The sequence below is a fragment of the Globicephala melas genome, chromosome 2 (assembly GCF_963455315.2).
Source record: "Globicephala melas chromosome 2, mGloMel1.2, whole genome shotgun sequence".
In the NCBI taxonomy this organism is placed as follows: domain Eukaryota; kingdom Metazoa; phylum Chordata; class Mammalia; order Artiodactyla; family Delphinidae; genus Globicephala; species Globicephala melas.
In genome coordinates, this window is record NC_083315.2 from 85,496,266 (window position 1) to 85,520,697 (window position 24,432).

General features: G+C 41.2%; 1 protein-coding gene across 2 annotated transcripts in view; it reads left to right on the forward strand.

The window, feature by feature from the left end:
* SHC4 (SHC adaptor protein 4) overlaps nucleotides 1-24,432 on the forward strand; it is a 126,595-nt gene that overhangs the window by 25,454 nt on the left and 76,709 nt on the right. Inside the window, exons 2-3 of one of the 2 annotated variants that reach the window (XM_060294281.1) lie at nucleotides 10,788-10,858; nucleotides 13,572-13,628. In XM_060294281.1, coding sequence (XP_060150264.1) covers nucleotides 10,788-10,858; nucleotides 13,572-13,628 — 128 coding nt within the window. The remainder of the gene's footprint in view (nucleotides 1-10,787; nucleotides 10,859-13,571; nucleotides 13,629-24,432) is intronic. The other variant, XM_030842672.3, reaches the window with a different exon arrangement.

Sequence of the window (24,432 nt, forward strand, 5' to 3'; positions counted from 1 at the left end):
TATTTTGAGGGACTACTGTGTACCAGACAGTACTCTAGGTGTTGGAGAGAAAGCAGTCCTGCTTTCCGCTACTAACCTTCTAGTGGGGGAGACAGACTATGAACAAATACTGACTGTTGTCAGCAATAAGTGCTCTGAAGAAAAGCAAATACAAGAAGACAAAGAATGGTGGAGAGCAGGAAAGTGTCAGCAGCCCTTTGCTCTTGGAGGGGAAGTTTCAAAGGTGCTGTAAGATCATCTAAGAAAAGGCAGTGTTCATAGACTCTCAGACATAGAAAATAAACTTATGATTCCCAAAGGGGAAAGGGTAGGGGTAGGGATAAATTGGGAGTGTGGGAGTAATAGATACACACCACTATATATAAAGTAGATAAACAATAAGGATTTACTGTTTAGCATAGGGAACTATATTCAGTATGTTGCAATAAACTGTAATGGAAAGGAATCTGAAGCTGCACACCTGAAACTAACACAATACTGTAAATCAACTATAGTTCAATTTAAAAAAAAAAAAAGAGGAAGAAAAGGCAGTGTTTGCTAAAACCCCTTGTGCCTCTTCCCTTGAGGCCTGTCTCACTGATCTCCCCCCTGAACTCGCTCCCCGGTGTTGCTCCCATTCCAGAGGCAGAGTCCCCCTCCCCAGTGTCCATCTGCCCAGGTTTGCATAGATTGGTGCTGCACTAAACGGGGAAGGACTTTCCACTCCCTTCTCACACGTGCAACTTCCGACTCACACCTGGCACAAGGAGGGCTTTGACCAGCTTCACTTCAGGATTATTTTAACTGGAAATACACCTCTTTAAGAAGGAACACATTACAGATGGACCAGTTAGGATGCAGGTTATTTTGAGACTTCCTGAACATTATTTCTTGGCTACTTCATTCAAATAAATTGTTTATTGCCCTGTAAGAGGTGCTGGGGATAATGATGACTAAGACTCACTGCCTGCCCTTGAGAAGCCCACAGTCCAGCAGCGAGCAGGCATAGACATTTAAACAGATAAATTGCAGCACCACTGGGTGAGTACAACCTTGTGGTGTGACCAAGATGTTCTGGGAGCCCAGAGGAAGAGCAATGACCTCTGCCTCAAGAGTGCTGAAGATTTCAAACAACTATAATCATTTCTGAAGCCTCGTCCATAGATTGATTATTCATCCATTCACACGTATTTTCTAAATAATTTATATCAGGATCCCACACTGCCTGAAGATATTATTTGTTGGCCTATTAGTGTTGTTGTTATTGTTGCTTGATAATAGTTCTATTGATATATAATTACATTCCATACAATTCACCCATATCAAGTGTACAAGCCAATGGCTTTTAGTATATGCACAGAGTTGTGCAACCATCACCAATATTAGAACATCTTTATCAACCACCAAAGCAACCCTGTAACCTGTAGCACTCATACCGCATCCCCCCAAACCTTCCAACCCTCCTTTCTAGTTCTATAGATTTGTTTATTCCAGACACTTCATATAAATGGAATCACACAATATGTGGTCTTTTGTGACTGTCTTCTTTCACTTAGAAAAATATTTTCAGGGTTCATCCATGTTGTACCATTTATCAGTAGTTCATTCCTTTTTATTGTCAAACACTATGCCATTGCATGATATACCACTTTTTATTGATCCATTCATCAGTTGATGGATACTCAGGTGTTTCTACTTTTTGGCCATTATGACTAATGCTACTATGAACATTTGACTGCAAGTGTTTGTGTGAACATGTGTTTTCACTTTTCATGGGTGTATATCTAGGAGTGGAATTGTTGAGCCATATGGTAATTCTTAGTTTAACTTTTTGAGGAACTGCCAAGCTGTTTTCCCTCATGGCTTCACCATTTTACATTCCCATTACCAACGTATGAGGGTTCCAGTTTCTCTACACCTTTGCCAACACTTGCCATTTTCAGTTTTTTTTTTTTTTTAATTATAGCCATTCCAAAGGGTGTGAAGTGGTATCTCACTGTGGTTTTGATGTGCAGTTCCTTAGTGATGAATGACGCTGAGCAGTTTTTCATGTGCTTACTCGCCATTTGTATATCTTATTTGGAGAAATGTCTGTTCAGATCATTTGTCCATTTAAAAATTGGGTTATTTGTCTTTTTATTATTGAGTTGTGTTCTTTATGTATTCTAGATGCAAGTCCCTTATCAGATAAATCATTTGCAAACATTTTCTCCCATTCTGTGCATGGTCTTTTCATTTTCTTGATAGTGTCCCTTGAAGCACAAAAGTAATTTTTATGAAATTCAATTTATCTGTTTTTTTCTTTGTTTGCTTGTACTTTTGGTATCATATCCAAGGTCCTGATGATTTTTGCCTATTTTCTTTTAAGAGTTTTATCATTTTAACTCTTATATGTAGGTCTTAGATCCATTTTGAGTTTATTTTTGCATATGGTATCGAATAGAGATCTAATTTCATTCTTTTTTATGTTATTCCATTCTGTTAATATCCAATTGCTCCAGCACCGTTTGTTGAAAACATTGTTGTCCCCCGACTTAAATTGTTTTGGTGCCCTTGTCAGAATTCTACTGACAGTAAATGTGAGGGTTTATTTTTGGATTCTCAAGTCTATTTCACTGATCTATGTGTCTTTCTTTATGCAATTAGTTGAGTTAGTTGATCAGTTTGAAGAGTACTGCTACCTTAACATTAAGTCTTCCCCATCTCTGAACTTGGAATGTCTTTCCAATTGTTTTGGTCTTCTTGAGTTTCTTTCAACAATATTTTATAGTTTCAAAGCATAAATTTTGTATTTATTTTGTTAAATTTATTCATAAATATTTTATTGCTTTGGATTCTATTATAAATAGATTTTTTAAATTTAAATTTTGGATTGTTCATTGTGACCTGTTGGTTTTAAAACTTAGGAAAATTCATAAATAAAGTCTTATTTCTGACTTCTCTTGAAAAATCAGACCTGGTTTCCCAAATGACAAGAAGTAGCTAGAGTGAGTACTTTGGGTTTTGTCTTTCTTGTATGCCGTATAGTTCCAGATTTGCCTGTATCTGGCTACTTTCTTCTACCTGGATCCACTCACTCATTAATGCCTTAATTATTATTATTATTATTATTTTTTGCGGTACGCGGGCCTCTCACCACTGTGGCCTCTCTCCCGCTGCGGAGCACAGGCTCCGGACGCGCAGGCTCAGCGGCCATGGCTCACGGACCCAGCCTCTCCGCGGCATGCAAGATCCTCCCGGACCGGGGCACGAAGCCGCGTCCCCTGCGTCGGCAGGCGGACTCCCAACCACTGTGCAACCAGGGAAGCCCAATGCCTTAATTATTAAGCATTGAGTTTTTGACCTTTATGATTATTCTTTTGGAAAACCTAAGTTAGATGAGATTCAGTTTGAAAAAAAGGATTAATATGATCTAAATCCTTAATATAATTATTTTTATACACACATCCTATCTTTTCTTAAAAGTTATTCAAGCCCTATTTTACTCATTCATCTCAGGAACATTGGTGAGCTAGGCTCAACACTGAGGATACAAACAGACACTATTCCTATCCTAAAAGAGATACACACACATTGACCAATAAAAGCTATATGGACAATTAATGTTTTATGAAAGATCTTCTGGACATCCATACAGTGTGTGGAGGAGGGTCCAGAGAAGGTAGTGGTCAAGCCTGAAGGTAAGAAAGGAGGAAAAGAGGAGAGGTTTCATGTAAGTGACTTTTGAATGATAATAGCTGGAGACCTTGTCCATTAAACTAAGAAAGTAGGATCTCTTCCTGAAGACTGATGTTTTCTCCAAAGTGTTAATTCTTGGACTAGCTGTAGCAGAACCCATGAATGCTTATTAAAATGCAATCTCCTGGACCGACTGAAGCAGAATCTGTCAGAACCCTAGGAATCTGTTTTTTTAAATCTGCCATTGAAGGTTCTCTGTTGACTCTGAAGTTCTCTAAAGTCTGAGAAGCTCTGCTTTAAGAAGGTGGGGGGTCTGAAGGGTTTTAAGTGGGAATGAGATGTGATAGGATGGAGTAATATCCTGCTAGACTTGCATTTCAGTAAGGTGCTGGCTGTACTGGGAAAGGCAGATTCAGAGGGTAGGACACTCCTTCGGGGGATTGTGTTCTAAATTCAACACCAGGGTGAAGCTCAGGTAGAGTAAAGAATGCACTGGGTAATCCCTGACATCTCTAACACTTGTGTACCTGGACCATCCAGGCTCAGAGTCATTCACTCGTATTTCTGTTTGAATTTGCAGAGGTCCCCTTTTCCTGGGGCAGTTGAGGTCAAAGTCTTTGAGGAGTAGGGTTGGGGGCTGAAGGGCTGAACGAAGGGACTGATCTCTTATGTTCTGCCGGCCAAATGGATATAGTAGTTGAATTAAGTGCATTGAATGGATGTGAGTCCACTCTATTGCAGTTGAGAGACAGAGCGTGCCTAAACTAGGGTGGTACAATTTGGGGCAGAGTGTGGAGCTGAGGGGAGAAGAGAGGGCAGATGTGAGAGATGATTGAATTGATGGAACTTGGCCCCTGGTTGGATGAGGGGTTTGAAAGAAAGGGAAGAGGTGCGTTTTCTGGTTTGTATAAAGAGGTAGATGGTGATACCATTGGTTGAGATCAGAAATGAAAGTAGAGGAATAATTTGGAGTTGTTGACTTTGAGATGCAAGTGGAATATTCCTGTGATTATACAGATCTGGAACCTGGGAGAGAGCTTGGGTTGAAAATCTGTGTGCCGTCAACATCCAGGCAATAAGTGAAGGCAAAGGAGTATACATGGTAGGGATTGATTTTATTGGATTGGAGTAAAACTCGGGAACCAGAATTTCTGAGCTTCCCTGGCGTTTTAATATGCAGTCAGAGTTAAGAACCAATGGTATAGAGTGACGGGAGAAGGGACATTGTTTAAAGAAAAGACAGGGTGGGAAAAGGAAGCAACAAAGGAGGCAGAGAAGGAAGAGTCAGAGGATAAAGATGGGGAACCAGAGAATACTCTCAAGAAAACCAAGGAGAGACGCTCCAAGGAAAGAGAAGGAGGTGGCTAGAGGTCAGCAATGGCAGTTGCTCTGGGTAGGTGAATTGGAGACCAGAACAGGTCACAGTGGACGAGGAGATCATTGGTTTGCTCAGGGAGTTTCAATAGAGTCTTGAGACCAGAAACTACTGTAGTGGGTTGAAGCATGAATGGAAAGTAAAGAAGTGGAGACAATGTCTCAAGGTTATGAAGAGAATGAGCTCTCCCCATTCCCCCCAACATTTTTTTCTAAATGGGAAAGACTAGATGTTATTTAGAGGTGACAGAAAAATCCTGCAGTGTCTTCAGACCACATTGGTGGCCTCTACCATTGTTGAACATTTATTGCATGAAGGTCAGACCCTTGTCTTATCGTATTTGATATACTGTTCTTCAGTGTTCTGGTTGTTTCAAAGTGTCATTCCTTCCCATCTTATTAAGTGCAGGGCCAATGCCTTTAACCTTCTTTTGAACAATATTTCTCCATTCTCCTAGCACAGGGACAGGCACATTCTAAGGAAGGGAATATGCCATTGAAAAAAAGGGATTTAACCCTACTTAGTAATTTATAAATTGTGATCCCAAGAGGTTAAGTGGTAGGCCTTATTTAATTTTTAAACTCTAAAATAATACCATCTACTTATTTTCAAACATAAGCAATACAAAAATGTAAAGTAAAAGGCTGCCTCTGTCCCATTCCCAGAGGTAACCACTGTTAACCGTGTCTTATGTATCCTGCAGACATTTTTTTCTGAGGATATAAGAATATATATCCTTTTTCTTTAGGTCTTTTGAAGTCATCCTTCTGTAAGAGTCAGGTGAAAATTTCCCATAAGTTAGCTCTCATTCCTTCTCTCTGAAAACTGCAGTAATTTCTTCTCTGGAATGCGAAACCCAAGATACGCAGGCCATGAATAGGCTGTTCATCTCTCCCTGGAAGCAAGCGGCTGAAGCTCAGACAGTACAAAATATTATGAGTGCCTTGGGGCACGAAGGGAGCGCGTGAGCCGGGAGCTAGGTGAGCCGTCTGTCGGGTGCTGAATGGGAAGGTTGTCTGAGTGTCGCCGCGTTCTCGCCGCTTCTGGGTGCCTCTAATAAAGCTCTTCAGTGTCCTCTTCTCATCACAGGGTCAGGAACTAGGGAGTGTCTTCTGCCTCATGTGCCACCTCCTGCAGGCCCCTGGAGAGCTTGGATTCATGCCTGCTCTTACCGTGGGGCCCCCAGGCTCGTTACCTTCTTACACACCTGGGAAGACCAAAGGAAGAGTCAGTGGGAGCAGCTGGATGACTCTTTTTCTTTTTGCTTTTCCTGTTCCGCAAGGCTCACACAAAGGTTCCCAGAAATGGGCTGTGGCCTCCAGAATAAGCCCTGATTCAGTCTCACTGAATACATGAAACCGAGCCAGGCACTTCCCTTTAATAGGCCTTAATTTCTTCATCTATTTAATGGAATTAACAATGACTAACCTCATAGAAAGAAAAGATAAATCATCTCTTTCATGGTTGGCCTATCCTCACGGGGCTGGGTCTCTTAAGAACAGAGAGCACGTCTTATGCAGATCTACATTTAATAAATGAATAAATAAGTGAATTTAATAAATGAATGGGTTTCTTAAGAACAGAGAGCATGTCTTACGCAGATCTACATTTAATAAATGAATGGGAGGTACTATCATCTCTAGTTTATACTGAAATCAACAAACTGAACTCCTCATCCCTCGGGCCTGGACATTCAGCCGCTTTCCGCTTGGGCAGTCATCAGGTACCTGAATGGAGATGCAGACAGATTCTTTTCACGCACTGCCCTCTCTCTGCTTCCACACAGCGATGGTTTCGGAGTGGAATGGACTGAATGAGTCAAAGGGAAGACCAGCTGCATCTGGGCTTCAGGGTCATTGTGGAAAAAATCAGGCATTGCTTTTCTCCCTTCACGTTGCCCAGAGTGGCTTCTTCCTCATGTGCCCAGGGTCGGCGGGGAATGTGCTTATTGTCACGATCACCTCAGGCTAGGATTCACGTTTATCACAGGGAGGTTGGCAGCAGGTGTGCCACTGATGACAGACAAGCGTGTGAAGCAAAACAGGTTTCGAGGAAGGGGCGGGGATCGGAAGCAATGCCTGGGGCTGCCTCAGAAGGAAGGGCATGAGGTGATTAAGAACAAAACCTTGGAAGATTCCCCTCCTCCCTGACTTGCTCTCCCACTCCCTAGAGAAACCCCTCTCCGCATCGTTAACCAGAATCCCACCATGGGTGCTTCACTTCACTGGGCTGAGGACGGCACCATTTGACACCCTCCCTCGCTGTTGAGCTTCATCAGCCTTGGAGCATTTCTGTCCCAGCTGACATTTTTTTGCCTCTTTCTCCGCATCCTGTTCAGATCCGCAGCCTACTCTCCTCCCAGTTGGAGTCCCCACCATCAACTTTATCGCTCAGGGCGCTCCCCACGACCACACCCCCCAGCCCTGGAACACCTGGGGAGTTGGGCCTATTCTTCCCACCTTCCTCTTGAGTCTCTTTCTGAGTCCTCAGTTCTGTCCTCCTCACTCATCCCCCAGGATGGGAAGAACAGTCAGACCTTCATCTCTCTCTGCTCATTTTAAAGCTCATGTTGGAGCTGAACAGTAGAAGCTTTCTCCACTCTTTCATCCAGTATTTGTTGGATGCAAACTCTATAGCATTCGCTGTGGCCCAGGCGTTGTCCCGGGTGTTGGAGATACCATGGCGATCATGGTTCTTACTCTTACGGTGCTTATGGCCAAGGGAATGAAGACAGGTAACAAACAAGCAAATTGACAAGTAAACCTGATAGTGGCATGAAATGACAAATGAGGGACTGTGATGAAGGGTGACAGGAGGGGGCCTCTGAGGCAGTGACATTTGAATTAAAACCTGAAGGACAAAAAGGAGTTAGTCCTGCAGTGCAGTGGGGGAAGAGCTAGGCAGAGCTGGCAATGGAACAGCAAGTGCAAAGGCCTTGTATTTGGAAAGTGTTGGGTGTATTTGAGGAATAGAAGGAAAGCCAATGTGGCAGCAAAGTGCACAGGGGCAGAGTGACACAGATGGAGTTGGAGGGGTAAACAGGGGTCAGAAAACACAGCGTTTAAGTGTTTATGGCAACAAGTTTGTTCTGATAATAAATGCCAGAGGTTTTAAGCAATGGCGGGACATGGCCTGATATTCTTTTTTTTTTTTTCTTTTGCTGTACGCGGGCCTCTCACCGCCGCGGCCCCTCCCTTTGCGGAGCAACAGGCTCCGGACGCTCAGGCTCAGTGGCCATGGCTCACTGACGCAGGCGCTCCGCGACATGTGGGATCCTTCCAGACCGGGGCACGAACCCGCGCCCCCTGCAAAGGCAGGCGGACTCTCAACCACTGTGCCACCGGGGAAGCCCTGATATTCATTTTTTAAAAATCACTCTGGCTGAGTGTGAAAACTGGAGGTGCTTTGTCACGTTTTCAAAAACTGTACCTGGATAGGCTGTATCACCTGGTCTTAAATTGAAAATTTACAGCTGAAGGGAAAGATGACACCCACCTCTGCACCAACAAGGCTTCCTGGGGGGATTGGAGGATAGTCTAGACCTGTTCCCCGACCTGTGTGGGGAGCCCATTCTTTCCAGGTTGAGGGATGCAGGAAATAGGGGAGCAGGTGCTAAGTTCTGGAATGGAAGGAGACACGGAAAGGCAGGAAAAGCCAGAGCAGCCAGTGAGGATAGGAAAACTTTCTTTTCAGTCCACTCTCAACATGGAGCTTGGACCCTTGCAATCTCCTTGCATGACAGTTTTTTGTTTTGTTTTGCTTTTTGCGGTCCGCGGGCCTCTCACTATTGTGGCTTCTCCCGTTGCGGAGCACAGGCTCCGGACGCGCAGGCTCAGCGGCCATGGCTCACGGGCCCAGCCGCTCCACGGCATGTGGGATCCCCCGGACCGGGGCACGAACCCGTGTCCCCTGCATCGGCAGTCGGACTCCCAACCACTGTGCCACCAGGGAAGCCCTCATGACAGTTTTGAGATGGGCTTAATACCGTGCTACATCTAGCTTTCCTTTCCTATTACGTCTAATGGTTTATTGAACAGAAATCTCTAGACATCGCTTACTTCCTTGAGGTACTCAAGCCTTGGGATGTTAAATGTGATTGGGACAGAATAAAATATTAAAAAAAATTTTTTCTCAATACTAGATCCCGCAGGAGGGATGTGATGAACAGGACTCTGGCTGAGAATGGCCAGGTAGTTGTCCTGGCCAGCACGCTCTACCCTGCACGAGGCTCTAGGCAACACTTGGTGCACTGACCTCCTCTTAGGATGTGAAATCTGTAGAATTCGCTGAGAAATACTGCAAGAAGTATCTGGGGAGGCACGCCCAGCTGCTGCCATCTTTCCACAAGCAGAGGGAGCCTGCAAGGCTTCCAGAGGAAAGCTAAACAGGAAGCAGATCTTTTCCAAGGAGCCTACAGATCACTTTCAATCAGACCACTTGGCTCTCATAACATTTCCGAGCTCATTCTCAGAGAAACACTCTCCCTCGTCAACTGAGGCCCTGCTAAGAGGATTACTCCCACTGCCTCACCTGGCAAAGCTACACAGAAGACTACTAAGTCCCTACACTTAATGCCTCTGCATGATTCCAGAATCCAATTTTCAACTATCAGCTTGTAATTTCCTGGATACCCCACCAGTGTCTTTCAGTCAGTGGGTCCTAAACCAACTCATCTTCCCCTCTCCTGGCTTTCCTGTTTCTGTTAATGGAATCACTGTTCCCTCTGTTACCCTGGCTGGAAACATCTGAGTCATTCTTGACTCATCCTTCTCTCTTATTCTCTAGATCAAATCAACTGCCGAATGGTGTAGTCTCTATTTCTATGATGTGACTTGAATCTGTCCCCTCCTTCCTACTGCCACCATCCCTCCTCAGTGTGAGCTGTCATTACTTCCCTCTCGACAGGAGCATCCTCACCTTTTCTTCGCCGTGAACCCACCTTCATACTGCTACTGACATTAAAGCTCCTCAAACACAGACGATCCCATCACTGTCTTTCCAGCAGCCTGATGGCTCCCGCTGCTGCCACATTAAATATAAACCATCTTTTAGCTTTATAAGTTTCAATGCCTTTTCCAATACTCCATGTTCAAGCTAAATGTACTCATTCCTGGTGTAGGACGTGACTTTTTTTTCCCTTGAACCCTCTGAATAAATAAATGATCTTGCAAAAAAAAAATAAGACCTTCCTATATTACTGTCCTGTATTATCTGCACTTATATGTTATTTTATCTCCCTAGAAGATTTGATATTCCTGTATTACCTTTAGTGTTGCTTCCTCTGATCTCTGAGCGCATGAATGTATCAGGCACTGCTCTTAGAACACCTGTAGGAAATAATTTTACTCTCACAACAATTCTGATTGTATCCCCACGTTACTGTGGCAAACCTGAGATGCAGAGAAGTTGAGTAACTTGCTGGGGTTCCATAACTAACAACTGGTAGAGCCAGGATACAGATTCACATGGTCTGGCCCCAGAGCCCAAGCTCTTAACCTCTGAGCTCACGTTGGTCAGGGATGACAGCTGTATTCCTGATATCATATTTTGGATTCAGCTGATGTGTTATAACTGAACTGCGGTTGAAGGCCTGTGTCCATTAATGGTCAGAAATATCATTGGTAGGCTGAGTGTGCAAATGTAATTTGATATCAGGGGCTGATTTACGGTGTTTCCCAGGAAATCACTCTGAAGCTAAGAGCTATCTTTGTGCTATTTTTTCCTACTTGTTCTTTTTTTTCTTTTCTTATTCCAGTACATGGGCTGTATTGAGGTGCTGCAATCAATGAGGTCACTGGATTTTGGAATGAGAACCCAAGTTACAAGGTAAGAGAACAAAACTGGGACAGACTTTGAGGACTATAGTCTAAAGTCACAAGAGTTTCTCCCCACAGGAATTTCATGCAAGGTTTTAAAGGCATCGTGGGTTTTTATACATAAGGCTGGAAGGTACACCAAAGCCCAGTGGCCTTCGATGAGTAGCTTTGCCTCATCACGTGAAAGGTTTCTCAGTTGTGTGGCGGAGCATCTGCATTTCATTTGAGAACTGACAAGATGATGTAGTCAGAGAGATAGCTGGTTTCCCAGATACTAAATGTATTTAAAATAATGTCTAGAAATAGGACATTACAGAATCTCAGACCTGTCGAAGAAGTAGCCGAAAATAAGAACAGGGAAAAACTTTCCACATCAGCAAGCCCAAGCTCTCCCCATTTATGGCATCCCTGACACAAGAAACTCTTACTCCTTGTCTGGGTCTCCCTCCTCCATGTAAGGTGAGCTGGATGAAAGAGTTGAACCCGGGGACCCTTACCCAGGGTGGCCCCCGGCAGCTTAGGGAAAGAACCAGAATCATTATTACACAGAGCACAAGTCAGAAGCAGAAACACAAGGCATGGTTCTTTAAGGCCAGGTTCAAAGCAAGGATGGAAAGGGGAATAATTGAGTGCTGGAACTGGTAACTGGGAAAGTTGTGAGGTGAGAGGACTGGATTTATAGGAGTGATTCAGGATGAAGACTTGGGCATCTGCGGTGTGTGGTGCCAGTATGTGTCTCAGGGGCAAGCTGCAGTGCCTGTCTGCATCCATGGTCACAGGCCACCGTTTCCACAGGTGAATGTTCTCATTATGAAGAGAGGATAAGTTTTCCTAATGCTCATCTTATGGAAGTCCGAGGCCTTGAAAAATTGTCCTCTTGACCAAAAGGTTTGGGGAAAGGAATCATACGCTCTTTAGGAGAGTCACAGTTTACAATGATGTACAGTATTAAAGACCCTGAGAAGTCCTGTGCTATAGTTGAAAAAGCACTAACTTCATCTTGAGATTTTCTAAATTTGTTTGGCCCCAGAATTCTTTTTTTTATGTAACATAAATGAACATTCCATGTATCTCTGGGGTTCCATGAAATGATCTTTCAGAAATGCTATTGTGGACTCTTTTGTTTACAATGCATTCAAATCTGTCTTTCCAAATTTCTCACCAATCCTTGGTATTCCCTCAGGAGTTAAACAGATGAAATCTAATTCTATTTTTCTTTTTTTTTTTCTGTATTCTTGGTGCCTATTTCAGTCCTTGGCACCCGGAAGGGGCTCAATGGATATTTATGGAGTAAATGCATGAGTCCACCTGACTACTTTCCAGGGTTTGGAAATGGCTACATCTTCCCTCCCTTTTAAGCCTTTTCTTTCACCTTCTCAGGCCCTTCAACTATCCTTTAAGCGAGAGGGTTTCTAGATTACTTCCTACTCTCTTAGCCCTAATTTGGACACATTTCAGGTTTTATTTCATTCTGATGATGCTTAATCTGGAGAAGGCCCTTCCTGCAATCCTAAGCTGGTTACAGGTGGGAGGAAGAGGGTCGCTACCCCAGGTGACTGGAGTGGGGATACAGGAGAAAGGAATGCCACTGTCCATACTTGAGGATGACTGATTTTCTGTTCATTCCCTCATCCATTCATTTTGACTTGTTCTCTTTCACTTGAGTATTTATGGAGTGCTCATTAAGTGCCTGAAACTCTTCAAGAATAAAGGATGCAGATGCCTCTGACCTCAGAGAACTTACATTCTACCTGGGGAAACAGACTATGGCAAGGAAACAAATAAAGAGACAATATACTTTCAGGTAGTAATAAGTGCCATTACTATAATGATGAAGCAGGGTAAGAGGATAGAGATGTAGTAGGTGGGCTTTTAAATTTTATTTTATTATCTAGTTATAAATATACTGTATATTTACTTAGAACATTTAGAAAATACAGATAAATATGAAAAAGGAAATCACTCATAATCTCACCTGGAAATAATGTCTACTAACATTTTGTGCTTTGGAATAACCTTCTGATCTTCTCTTCCTTACATGTGCTTACAGTGATTTTTGTAGAAAATCTGAAAAATATTTGCTACTGTTTCTCCCATGTTGGCCATTTTCCTGTTGCTAAATATTCAGAAGAATTTTTAATTGTGGTAAAATACGTATAACAGAAACTTTACCATTTTAACCATTTTTAAGTGTCCAATTCAGTGGCATTAAGTGCGTTTCATCTTGTTGTGCAAACACCACCACCATCCCTCTCCAGAACTTTTTCATCTTTTCAAACTGAAACTTTGTATATTAAATAATAACTTCTTATTCCCTTCTCCCCCAGCCCCTGGCAACCACCATTCCACTTTCTGTCTCTATGAATATGACTACTGGTAGGTACCTCATATAAGTAGGGTTATATAGTGTTTGTTTTTTGTGTGACTAATTTATTTCATTTAGCATAATGTCTTCAAGGTTTATCACTAGGTCAAACAATATAAATATTTTGAAGGCTTTAGATCTGTATTGCTAGATTGTTCTGCAGAAGAACCATATACTAGTTGATATCCTCCCTCCCATCCATGTATCTATTTTTTGTTACTATCTGTTTTTATTTTTTATTTTATTTTTTTAATTTCTATTTTATATTGGAGTATAGTTGATTTACAATGTTGTGTTAGTTTCAGGTGTACAGCAAAGTGATTTAGTTATACATATACCTGTATCTATTCTTTTTCAGATTCTTTTCCCATATAGCTTATTACAGAGTATTGAGTAGAGTTCCCTGTGCTATACGGTAGGTCCTTGTTGATTATTTATTTTTTATATAGTAGTGTGTATATGTTAATCCTAACTTCCTGATTTCTATTTTTAAAACATCTTTATGAATTTGTCAGTCTGTATTTTCCTACTGTTTAGTAAATGGTAAAAGACTATTCCTTTCTCTGCCATGAAGATTCGGTTCATGACTAATGTACAGATCTAAGGGAAGGTGTCTGGCATAGTACCTGGATACTATTCCTTGTAGATGTGTCTGTATGAGATTCAGGCATGGCAAATTGTGCTCTGGGCAGATTTGTGGAAGCCTGAGGTGGCTCACTTTCCATAAACCTCTAATTCCCACCCTACTTCGCAAACATTTACTCTTCTTCCTTCTCTTAATTTTTCCTTCTTTATCTCCTTCTTTCTTTTCTCAACTTACCGTATGTATTCACATTCAGCCACTATTCAAGTTGCTCTATTCCCAATTGCCTAAGATATCATTAATATATAACTGTTGATTCAGGTTTCAAATAGTTTACAATTTGAATTTCACATATTCACAAAGTTTCATTTAACTCATAATCCTACTTAACCCAAGAAAAAAATTCAATGGACCAGTTAGAATTCTATAAGAAAGATCTTTATTTTGTGTGACCACAGGTATCTCCTGACATTTACCATCAAGCAGAAGATTAATCAGGTGTGACTGCTGATAAACTAATGTAGCTAATTGCCACTACGCATACAAACAGGTGTATTCAGGCTGATGTCCTACCTATGTTAATTGATCTTACCATGTCTCTACTAGTTAGTACATTGTTCCAGTTAATAGACAGACGGCAACATGAAATTCCTGATAATAAAGGAGGAGCCATGGTTAAGATACAGCAGTTCGGTCAGTGTTTGAAACAGAGGACAAAGATGGAGTCAAATTCTTCTCATTATGAGGAACCTTTCTGCCAATTGTTTGAGGGCTGAATCCATAGGACCTCTAGAGCACAGAGAATACTCAGAGCAGAGAAAAAGAAAAGGACAAGGAGGTCACGTACTTTGTCGGCAGTTCCCTGGATTACATCCTTTCCAAAGCTCTCATCACACTTCTTTGACTCCAGATTTATCCACTAATTCTCACCCAGGCATTTATCCACTTGACTGATTTAGGACCATCTTCATTTTTAGTAATCTAGTGTTCATGCAAAAGGGCAAAGGAGGAGGTTTTTCCTGATAGAAAAGAGAAACAAGATGATGAGGAAGACAAAGGCTCACAGTGATGGTTGTCTTCAGAATGTCTGGAAAACAATATCAAAAGGAAATAGGAGAAGGGGAAAATGAAAATCATACTAAGGATGACATAGTCATTCCTCTCTCCTATAAAAATGTTCTCAACATGATTTTTATTTTTTAATTTTTTGGGGAGAGTGGGAACTCAAAACTTTTACTAAGATTATCTCTATTAGAAACTCTCATTCTACTAACGAGGAGATGAAATTTAGATTTAGTAACTTGCCCAAAGTCACACAGCTAATAGATGTGAAGATGGAATTTCAGGTTAAGGCTCCAAGATTAGGAAATTTTGCTCTTTGGCACTGTTTTAATATGTCATGATTGTTAAATGATACTTTTCCCTTTAATTTATTATTGTAGAGAACTGCATTAATAAGTTTTATAATATGAACAATCATTGAATTCCTGCTGTAAACCCTTCTTAATTATCATGTCATCATAGGTAGCAGTTACATACAGCTTGTTAAAATTTTATTTCAAATGTTTGCATCCTTATTTTAAGTGAGTTTTCTTTTTTGAACTATACTTACGAAATTTTGGTTTCAGGAATATGTTAGCCTCATAAGAATGATTGCAGAACCTTTCTATATTTTCTGTGCTCTGCCACAATTTAAACAATGCTGGAATTATCTGCTACTATAAAAGTCTTTGGAACTAGCCCAAACAACTCTCTGAGCTTGTTAGATTTTTACCTCCATTGTCAAATCTTCTTTTTTATTAGTCTTTTCAATTTTCTTTTATCCTTGGTAAGATAATTTTGGGGTGATTTTACCCCCAAAGTTGGGCATTTTATCTTGATTTTTCAAATTTGTCACATAATGTTAGCCATAGTTTTCTCATCTAATTTTCACATAGCCTCTGTATATGTGATTATGCCCTCTTCAACATTTCTGATTTGTTTGTGTGATCTTTTAAAATCAGATTTGCCAGAGGTTTGTTTATTTTATTGCTCTTTTGAAAGAACCAGGTTTCGTTTTTATTATTCAAATCTACTTGGTCTTTGATTTTCTAATTCATTTATTTCTTTATCTTCAGTATATCTTTCCTCCTTTTTAAGTTTGTTTTATGCTGTTCTTTCTTTAATTTCTTAAGATTATTCTTTCATAATTTATTTTTATTTTTGTCTTCCAGTTTTATTGAGATATAATTGATATACAGCACTGTATAAGTTTAAGGTATACAGCATAATGATCTGACTTACATATATCATGAAATGATCACCACAGTAAATTTACTGGGCATTCATCATCTCATATAGATACAAAATTAAAGAAATATAAAAAATGTTTTTCTTATGATGAGAACTCAGGATTTGATCTCTTAACAACTTCCATATATAACACTCAGCAGTGTTAATTATATTTATCATGTTGTACATCACATCCTAGTACTTACTTAGCTCATAACTGGAAGTTTGTACGTTTGACTCCCTTTCTCTAATTCCCCTCCCTCCACCTTCAGCCTCTCCTATCGACAAATCTGACCTTTTTTTTTCTTTTTACATCTTTATTGGAGGATAATTGCTTTACAAAGGTGTGCTAGTTTCTGCTTTATAACAAAGTGAATCAGTTATACATATACATATGTTCCCATATCTCTTCCCTCTTGCGTCTCCCTCCCTCCCACCCTCCCTATCCCACCCCTCTAGGTGGTCACAAAGCACCGAGCTGATCTCCCTGTGCTATGCGGCTGCTTCCCACTATCTAGCTATTTTACGTTTGGTAATGTATATATGTCCATGCCACTCTCTCACTTTGTCTCAGCTTACCCTTCCTTCCACCTCCCCATATCCTCAAGTCCCTTCTCTAGTAGATCTGTGTCTTTATTCCTGTCTTACCCCTAGGTTCTTCATGATATTATTTTTTCTTATATTCCATATATATGTATTAGCATACGGTATTTGTCTTTCTCTTTCTGACTTACTTCACTCTGTATGACAGACTCTAGGTCCATCCACCTCATTACAAATAGCTCAATTTCGTTTCTTTTTATGGCTGAGTAATATTCCATTATATGTATGTGCCACAGCTTCTTTATCCATATCTCCGATGATGGGCACTTAGGTTGTTTCCATCTCCGGGCTATTGTAAATAGAGCTGCAATGAACATTTTGGTACATGACTCTTTTTGAATTACGGTTTTCTCAGGGTATATGCCCAGTAGTGGGATTGCTGGGTCACATGGTAGTTCTACACAAATCTGACCTTTTTAATGAGTTTGTTTGTTTTTGCCGTGAAATTGACCTACAACATTATGTTAATTTATGGTATACAACATAGTGATTTGATATTTCTATACATTTCAAATTGATCACCATGATAAATCTAATTACCATTCATTGTGATTTTTAAAACAAAGATAAAGAAAACAAAAACCTCATTTGATCTGAAACACACACACACACACACACACACACACAAGAAATCATGTCACGAAAACCTAAAGCCCACTCCCTCCCTTGCATAAGCACCCACATCATGCAAAGAAGAAAAGATCTTCCCTTTGCCACTAAGGACGCCTCTTTGTGTCTTGGTGGGAAACTGCCTCTGATACTCAAGGAAGAATAAATTATACGTCAGGGTAAATGCAATAAGTAGAGCTGGTGGGACAGGGCTTGGTTTTCAACCCTGAAGAACAGAACTTCATAGGAAACGTGGAGGGAACATTTAGTTCATCACCCCAGGACATAATTTACCCCAAGGGCAGGGCACACTGCTGGTGGGAGGAACCTCCAGATCATTGTCTCACTACACTCTCCTCTTCCTGTATTTATTGCCTTACATTTGTAACTCATACATGGTAATAGAATCAGCCAGGCTAAGCACAAAGCACCCAGCACAGGATCTGTCCATGCCAGGCTCCAGGACAGCTGGGAAGCAGCAATTCCTGGTGTGTGATTAGCCTCATTCCTGTGATGGCCACCCCTTTGGGGGTGGGGGTCTGTGAAGGAAGTGGGGAGTGGTTAGAGAACGAGTGGTGAGCACTTCCTTTTGGGGTCCTGGCTTCAGATTCATTTTCTCCAGCTGATCATAAGGGATCTGCCCCCATTCTATTCCACGGGGGAAGAAAACCCTGAGTAGTGTTTTTTGGAACTGCTGCTGTAGACAGTAAGCAGGCTGTTGGGGAGACCGGTAGTAGGTAAAGCAGCAAGGAAGCAGAGATCATAATTCAGAGGATGTTGTAATTGGAGTAGTTTCCTGTTTGGAATGTTACTGCTCCTGAGCCCTGATTCTGCAAATTTAATTCACTGTCTTGAAATTTTGATTCTTTGGCTTCAACAGGACATTAAAGGCAGCTCTTCAGAGGCAAATGCATACTTCTCTCTCTCTCTCTCTCTCTCTCTCTCTCTGTGTGTGTGTGTGTGTGTGTGTGTGTGTGTGTCTTGGGTGTTACCAACTATTAGATGCAAAGCAGATCCAAGATGCAGCTGAACATTTACCTAAAGTCCCATGGATGAGCTTTATAAGAAATGTGAACCTCAGGAGGGAAAGTTTTAAGTATTCTGTAGAGGTCAACTATCTGCATGCTAGATGGCTAAATTAAGATATCAATTTGTCTGAAAATAGGCTGGCATTTATGTAAAGTTCCTGAGGAATGTATGAATGAGACTGATTGGAGCTCTGCATGGATGAGTGTATCAGTGTAAAACTTGGAGTAACTGTCCGGCATCTGGTGTGTGGATTCTGTGTTGACCTGTGAGGAGACCATGCAGTGAAGTGTGGGATTGCAGCTCACATGGCAAGCAAAGTAAAGACACGACAGCGGGGATAAAGGGCCGAGTTTATTAACTTGCCAGGCAAGGGAACATCCCCCAGCGAAGACGTTTACTGAGAAGAGTGGCAAGGAAAAAAAAAAAAATCAAGAATGTTACAGTTCTAGTTCATAGTGGTCATGCTAAAAATTGAAAACGAGCACTTGCTGAGGCAGAATGTACGTGGTTGGATAAAACAAGATTTGATTGGTCAGGAAGGAATGTAAAGACCCCAAGAAGGGTCTGGGGTCCCAGGGCCAAGGCTTATGACCTTTATCAGCTGGTGAGAACAGTTACAACACATAACAATCAAATCCTCCTCGGCAGGCACCGGTGTGAGTGGACGTACTTCCTCCCACACACGTGGGGACGTCAGGGAGCCCTCATGGAGGTTTTGTGTGGCGTGTGTCTGAACGTGTGGACAGTCACCACCTCTGCTAGCTTCAAGCTACGCTACTCCCAGTTCCTCACAACCTCGTTAGGACTGAGATCTCACTTCTCAGGTATCTGAGATGAAATAGCCAATTAAATTCCTTTTAGAAGTCTTCAAAGATACAGTAATTAAAAAAAAATTCCCAAGCTGGGACTTCCCTGGTGGCGCAGTGGTTAAGAATCCGCCTGCCAATGCAGGGGACAAGGGTTTGAGCCCTGGTCCGGGAAGATCCCACATGCCGCGGAGCAGCTAAGCCCGTGCACCACAACTACTGAGCCTGCGCACCTAGAGACTGTGCTGCAGAACAAGAGAAGCCACCACAATGAGAAGCCTGTGCACCGCAACGAAGAGTAGCTCCCGTGCGCCACAACTAGAGAAGGCCCACGTGCAGCAATGAAGACCCAATGCAGCCAAAAATAAATAAATAAATGAATACATTTATTTAAAAAAAAAGTTCCCAAGCAGTTGGGAAGGATTCTGATAGCATGACAGAGTCAAACCCACAGAGAGAGGGTGTGAAAGTCAAGGGCACCTTTTCCTTAGAGTCATTAGCACAATGTCTCTCACATGCAGGTGCAGTTACTATTTGAATGAGCACAGGTGAGGCCAAGAAGTACAGTTACTAAGGCAACCACAGAATGGAAAAAATATTTTTAAAGTCATATCTGATAAGGAATTAATATTCAAAATATGTAAAGAACTCCTGCAACTCAACAACAGGAAACCAAACAACCCTATTAAAAACTGGGCAAAGGACTTGAATAGACATTTCTCCAAAGAAGACACACAAATGGACAATAAGCACATGAAAAGATGCTTAACACCAATAATCATTAGGGAAATGCAAATAAAAACCACCACGAGATAGTACTTCACACTCATTAGAATGGCTATTATTAAAAAAGAAACCAAAAACAACAAAAAACTAGAAAATAAATGTTGGCAAGGTTGTGGAGAAATTGGAACTCTTGTGCATTGCTGGTGGTGATGTAAAATGGTGCAGTTGCTGTGGAAAACAATATGGCAGTTCCTAAAAAGTTAACAATAGTATTACCATATGATCGAACAATTCCACTTCTGTGTATGTATCTAAAAGAATTGAAAGCATGTATTCAGACAGATATTTGTACACACATGTTCATAGCGGCATTATTCACAAACTCAAAAGGTGGAAGCAACCCAAGTATCCACTGATCGATGAATGGATAAATAAAACATGGTATATACATACAATGGAATATTAACCTTAAAAAAGAAAGAAATCCTGCCAGTTGTGACAACACAGATGAACCTTGAGGGCATTATGCTAAGTGAAATAAGCCAGACAGAGAAAAATAAATACTACATAATATCACTAATACGTGTAATCTTTTTTGCAAAAGTCCAGCTCATAGCAACAGAGAGTAGAATGGTGGTTGCCAAGGGCTGGAGGGCAGGTGGGGAAATGGAGAGATATTGGTTAAAGGGAACAAACTTTCAGTTATAAGATGATTAAGGTTTGATGATCTAATGTATAACATAGTGACTATAGTTGATAATACTGTATTGAAATTTGTTAAGAGAGTAGATTTTAAGTATTCTCACACACACACAAAAAGGCAAATGTGTGAGCTGATGCATGTGCTAGTCAACTTGATTTTGGGAATTCTGTCACAATGAACACATCTATCAAACTATCATGTTGTACACTTTAAATATATTATGACTTTGTCAATTATATCTCAGTAAAGCTGAAAAAAAGGAAATTCTGACACATGCTACAACATGGATTAACCTTGTCTTAGTGCATTTGGGCTGCTATAATGAAATACCATGGATTAGGTAGCTTATAAACAACAGATATTTATTTCTTACTGCTCTGGAGTTGGGATATCTGAGATCAAGGTGCCATCATGGTCAGGTGAGGGCCCTTTTCTGGATCACAGACTTATTGTATCCTCACGTTGCAGAAGGGGCTAGATAGCTCTGTGGTACCTCTTTTATAAGAGCACTAATCTCCTTCATGAGGGCCCCATCCTCATGACCTAATTACCTCCCCAAAGCCCCACTTACTAGTACCATCACCTTTGGAGGGTTAGGATTTCAACACACAAATTTTGGGGAGACACAAACATTCAGCACACTGCAGGCCTTGAGGACATTGTGCTAAGAAAATAAGTCAGTCACAAAAAGATCAATACTGTATGACTTCATTTATATGAAGTGCCTAGAGTAGTCAGATCCAGAGATAGAAAGCAGAATGGTGGTTGCCAGGGGTTATAAGGGGAGGGAGTTAGTGCTTAATGGGTACAGAGTTTCAGTTTGGGAAGGTGAAAAAGTTCTGGAACTGGATGGTGGTACTGATTGCACAACGATATGAATGTATCAATACTTAATGCCACTGAACTGTACACATAAAAATGGTTAAAATGGTAAATTTTATGTATGTATGCTTTACCACGATTTTTGAAAAGTATCAGTCACTAGATGAGTTATATTTTTGAAGTATTCAATGTTGTCTGTTTATTTTGCTGAAAAGGTGCAAAGCCAGTAAGAGAAGGATAACTGAAGCATCAGGGCCTATTGTCTAGCAGGTGCCACAGCTGAGAGTATTAGGGAAGGAGTGCCTAGTGGCCTCTTCTAACTTCTTGACTGGGAAACCCAACCAGAAACCACACTGGCGGAGAGGGCTGCTGCAGGACAAGAGGCGAGGGTAGTTAACAACAGCTGACATTTGTTTCACTTGCCCAGGGCTTTTACATTCATGTTTTCTTATGAACCACACAATCACCCTGAGAGAAGGCACTGTAATTCCCCATTTTGAGCAGGGGGAAGCTGAGGCTCAGAGAAGATAAGTGACTATCCCAAGACCACACAGCTCTTTTGCTGGGCTCAAACCCAGGTACTCTTAAACCAAATCCTGTCCCTACGGCACTTAATGTTTCCTAGTGACATTGCTTTGGTTTGAAGCGAAGTAACTGCTCTTATAGCTGTGAATAGACTAAGATGCTGGGAGACAATTCAGGCAGTAGAGGCAAGCCTGAGTCATCTTTATCCACATTTTTTTTTTTTTTTTTTTTTTTGGCTGTGCTTCTCGGCTTACGGGATCTTAGTTCCCTGACCAGGGATTGAACCCAGGCCCCCTGCAGTGGAAGCACAGAGTCCTAACCACTGGACCACCAGAGAATTCCCCTGAGTTGTGTTTAAAAATCACTTCTGAGAGAACAGCACGGCTATGATCATTACCATCGCTGATGTCAGGTCTCTGTGGAACATCTAATTCTTAACACTTTTTCACTATTTCTTTCTGATTATAAAAATTAAATGTGGCTTATTATGGGAATTGGGAAGTAGGGTAAAAGAAAAGAAAAAACAGACAAATCACTGGAGGTAATCAAGAGTAACAGTTTGGTATAAGGTTTTTCCAGTCATATGTTTGGAAACTAAAGTGAGATTATATGGTGCTTATTAATTTGTGATGTGTTTTTATCATTTATTATGCACATTTTCTAGGTCATTAAGCATCACCAGTACTTGCTTTGACCTGAGCTTTAAGGTGGCAGAAACAATTGTAAGTGCATCTACTTGCCATAGGTATATTTATTAAGAGTCTTTTGGCTTTAAGTAGCAGAAAATGACTCTGCCTAGCTTAAGCTGAAAGGGGGATTCTTGAAAGGATATTGGGGCAGCTCTTGGAAGCTGAGGATCAGTGAACAATCAAACCAATAGAAGAATACGGTCAGGGCTGCCGAGGCCTCAGCAGCAGGAGTGCAGGGACTCCCCATCTCTGGTTTTCTCAGTTCCAAATATCAAATTCCTAGGTAGGATGGTGATTGGGGCCTAATTCTGAGCCACTCATCTTTGGCCAGGGCAGAGTTGCATTGGGGCAATATGGTAGTTCTGTAACACTCATATATTGAGAAGGGCATTTGCTGGGAGGAGGAAAAAACAGCTTGTAAAAACAGCAGTAGTAAATGCAGTAAAAAATGGATTCCTACCTCAAAGGGAAAAGAACACAATAGATCGATTTCTTCGAACACCTTAAAAAAAAAAGATTGGGAATGTATAAATCATCCCCCAAATGCTTCACTAAAATCTAAGGGTTGCAAAATTGTTAGTCAAATGTTTGATGTTATTATAGTTAGTGCATTAATTTTTGAACATAATTCAATTGAGCTGTATGTTTAAGTGGTGTTTGGATATTTCAAGAAACTTTGAAACTACATGTATAGGTATTGTATATGTTTATGCCTTTTTTATAGGATGTAGGGCATTGTTTTAGACATATTTATAGAGGTTTATAAAATGGTCATTAGTTTTGTTCTACAACAGGCTGTTTACAGCATCTATATTTGATTTGCCGAGAAATCCTTGGTCAGGCATGAAACTCCCAATTACAGTATTTTTTCCATGGCAAATGTGATCCACTTTATGAAATGGTATCTAAAAATATGTTGCAGCTGAAATCAGGGCCTGCTAATTTATCCATATGAATCTATAGAAACTTACAGATGTGCAGACATTATTGTATGAACACACACACACGTACACACTCTCTCTCTCTAACAGGCAATATACACACAGTCACTGACCTAAGTGAGAAGAGTTAGCTATCTGTCCATGTCTAAGTATGGATTATAGTGGATGGCCTCAAGAGTTTGAGGAGAAGCTAATTAATTCAGAGCTTAAAATGCATGAATGTTAAAGCGTATGCATTTGGGGGTGACCCCAGTATTTTTAGCTTTAGTAATTTTTCCCCCAGACCTTCTCTACCATGCAGAGTTCAGTTGAGAATACTTTCTGGTATCTCCCTTTTGTGGCCCTCTTCGGTTTCCTTTAGAAGTCAGTACTGAATGTTTGTAACACCCCAAGCATTTTCAACTAGACTCTGTGTAAATGTCTCCAGGACCAAGAAACGGGGTTTCTAATTTTGATTTTAATGGACATAGTGGTCAGCTCCTGCTATGAATAATTTAACAATGCAATAGAATAGGCCTTTTGAACCATTGCTCCTGGAAACACCAATGCTGTGGTTGTACAGGCGCTTCCTGAAAACAGTCCAGAGTGGGCCCCAGAGTGTGTCTGGCCTAGAAGGCCTTGGGTCCCTGTGGTCCTTTTTCAGTGGGGCAGTCAATCACAAGGGCTTCATCATCCATCATCTTTGGGCCTTAAGGTTCTCCCTGGAAGCCTATTCCATGGGCCTGATAGGTTGCAGAGCCACAGTGATTGGGGCATAGTTGGATCAATAAATATTTATTGGTTAACCGAGAGGTTTCAGGGCTTTTCAGGCCTAGATCACATTTCTTTAGATGATTCTGGAGGTCTTGAAGGTCACTGCTAGTAGAGAAAAGCAGAAAAGACCTAGACATTCTACAAACATGGAATCTGGCA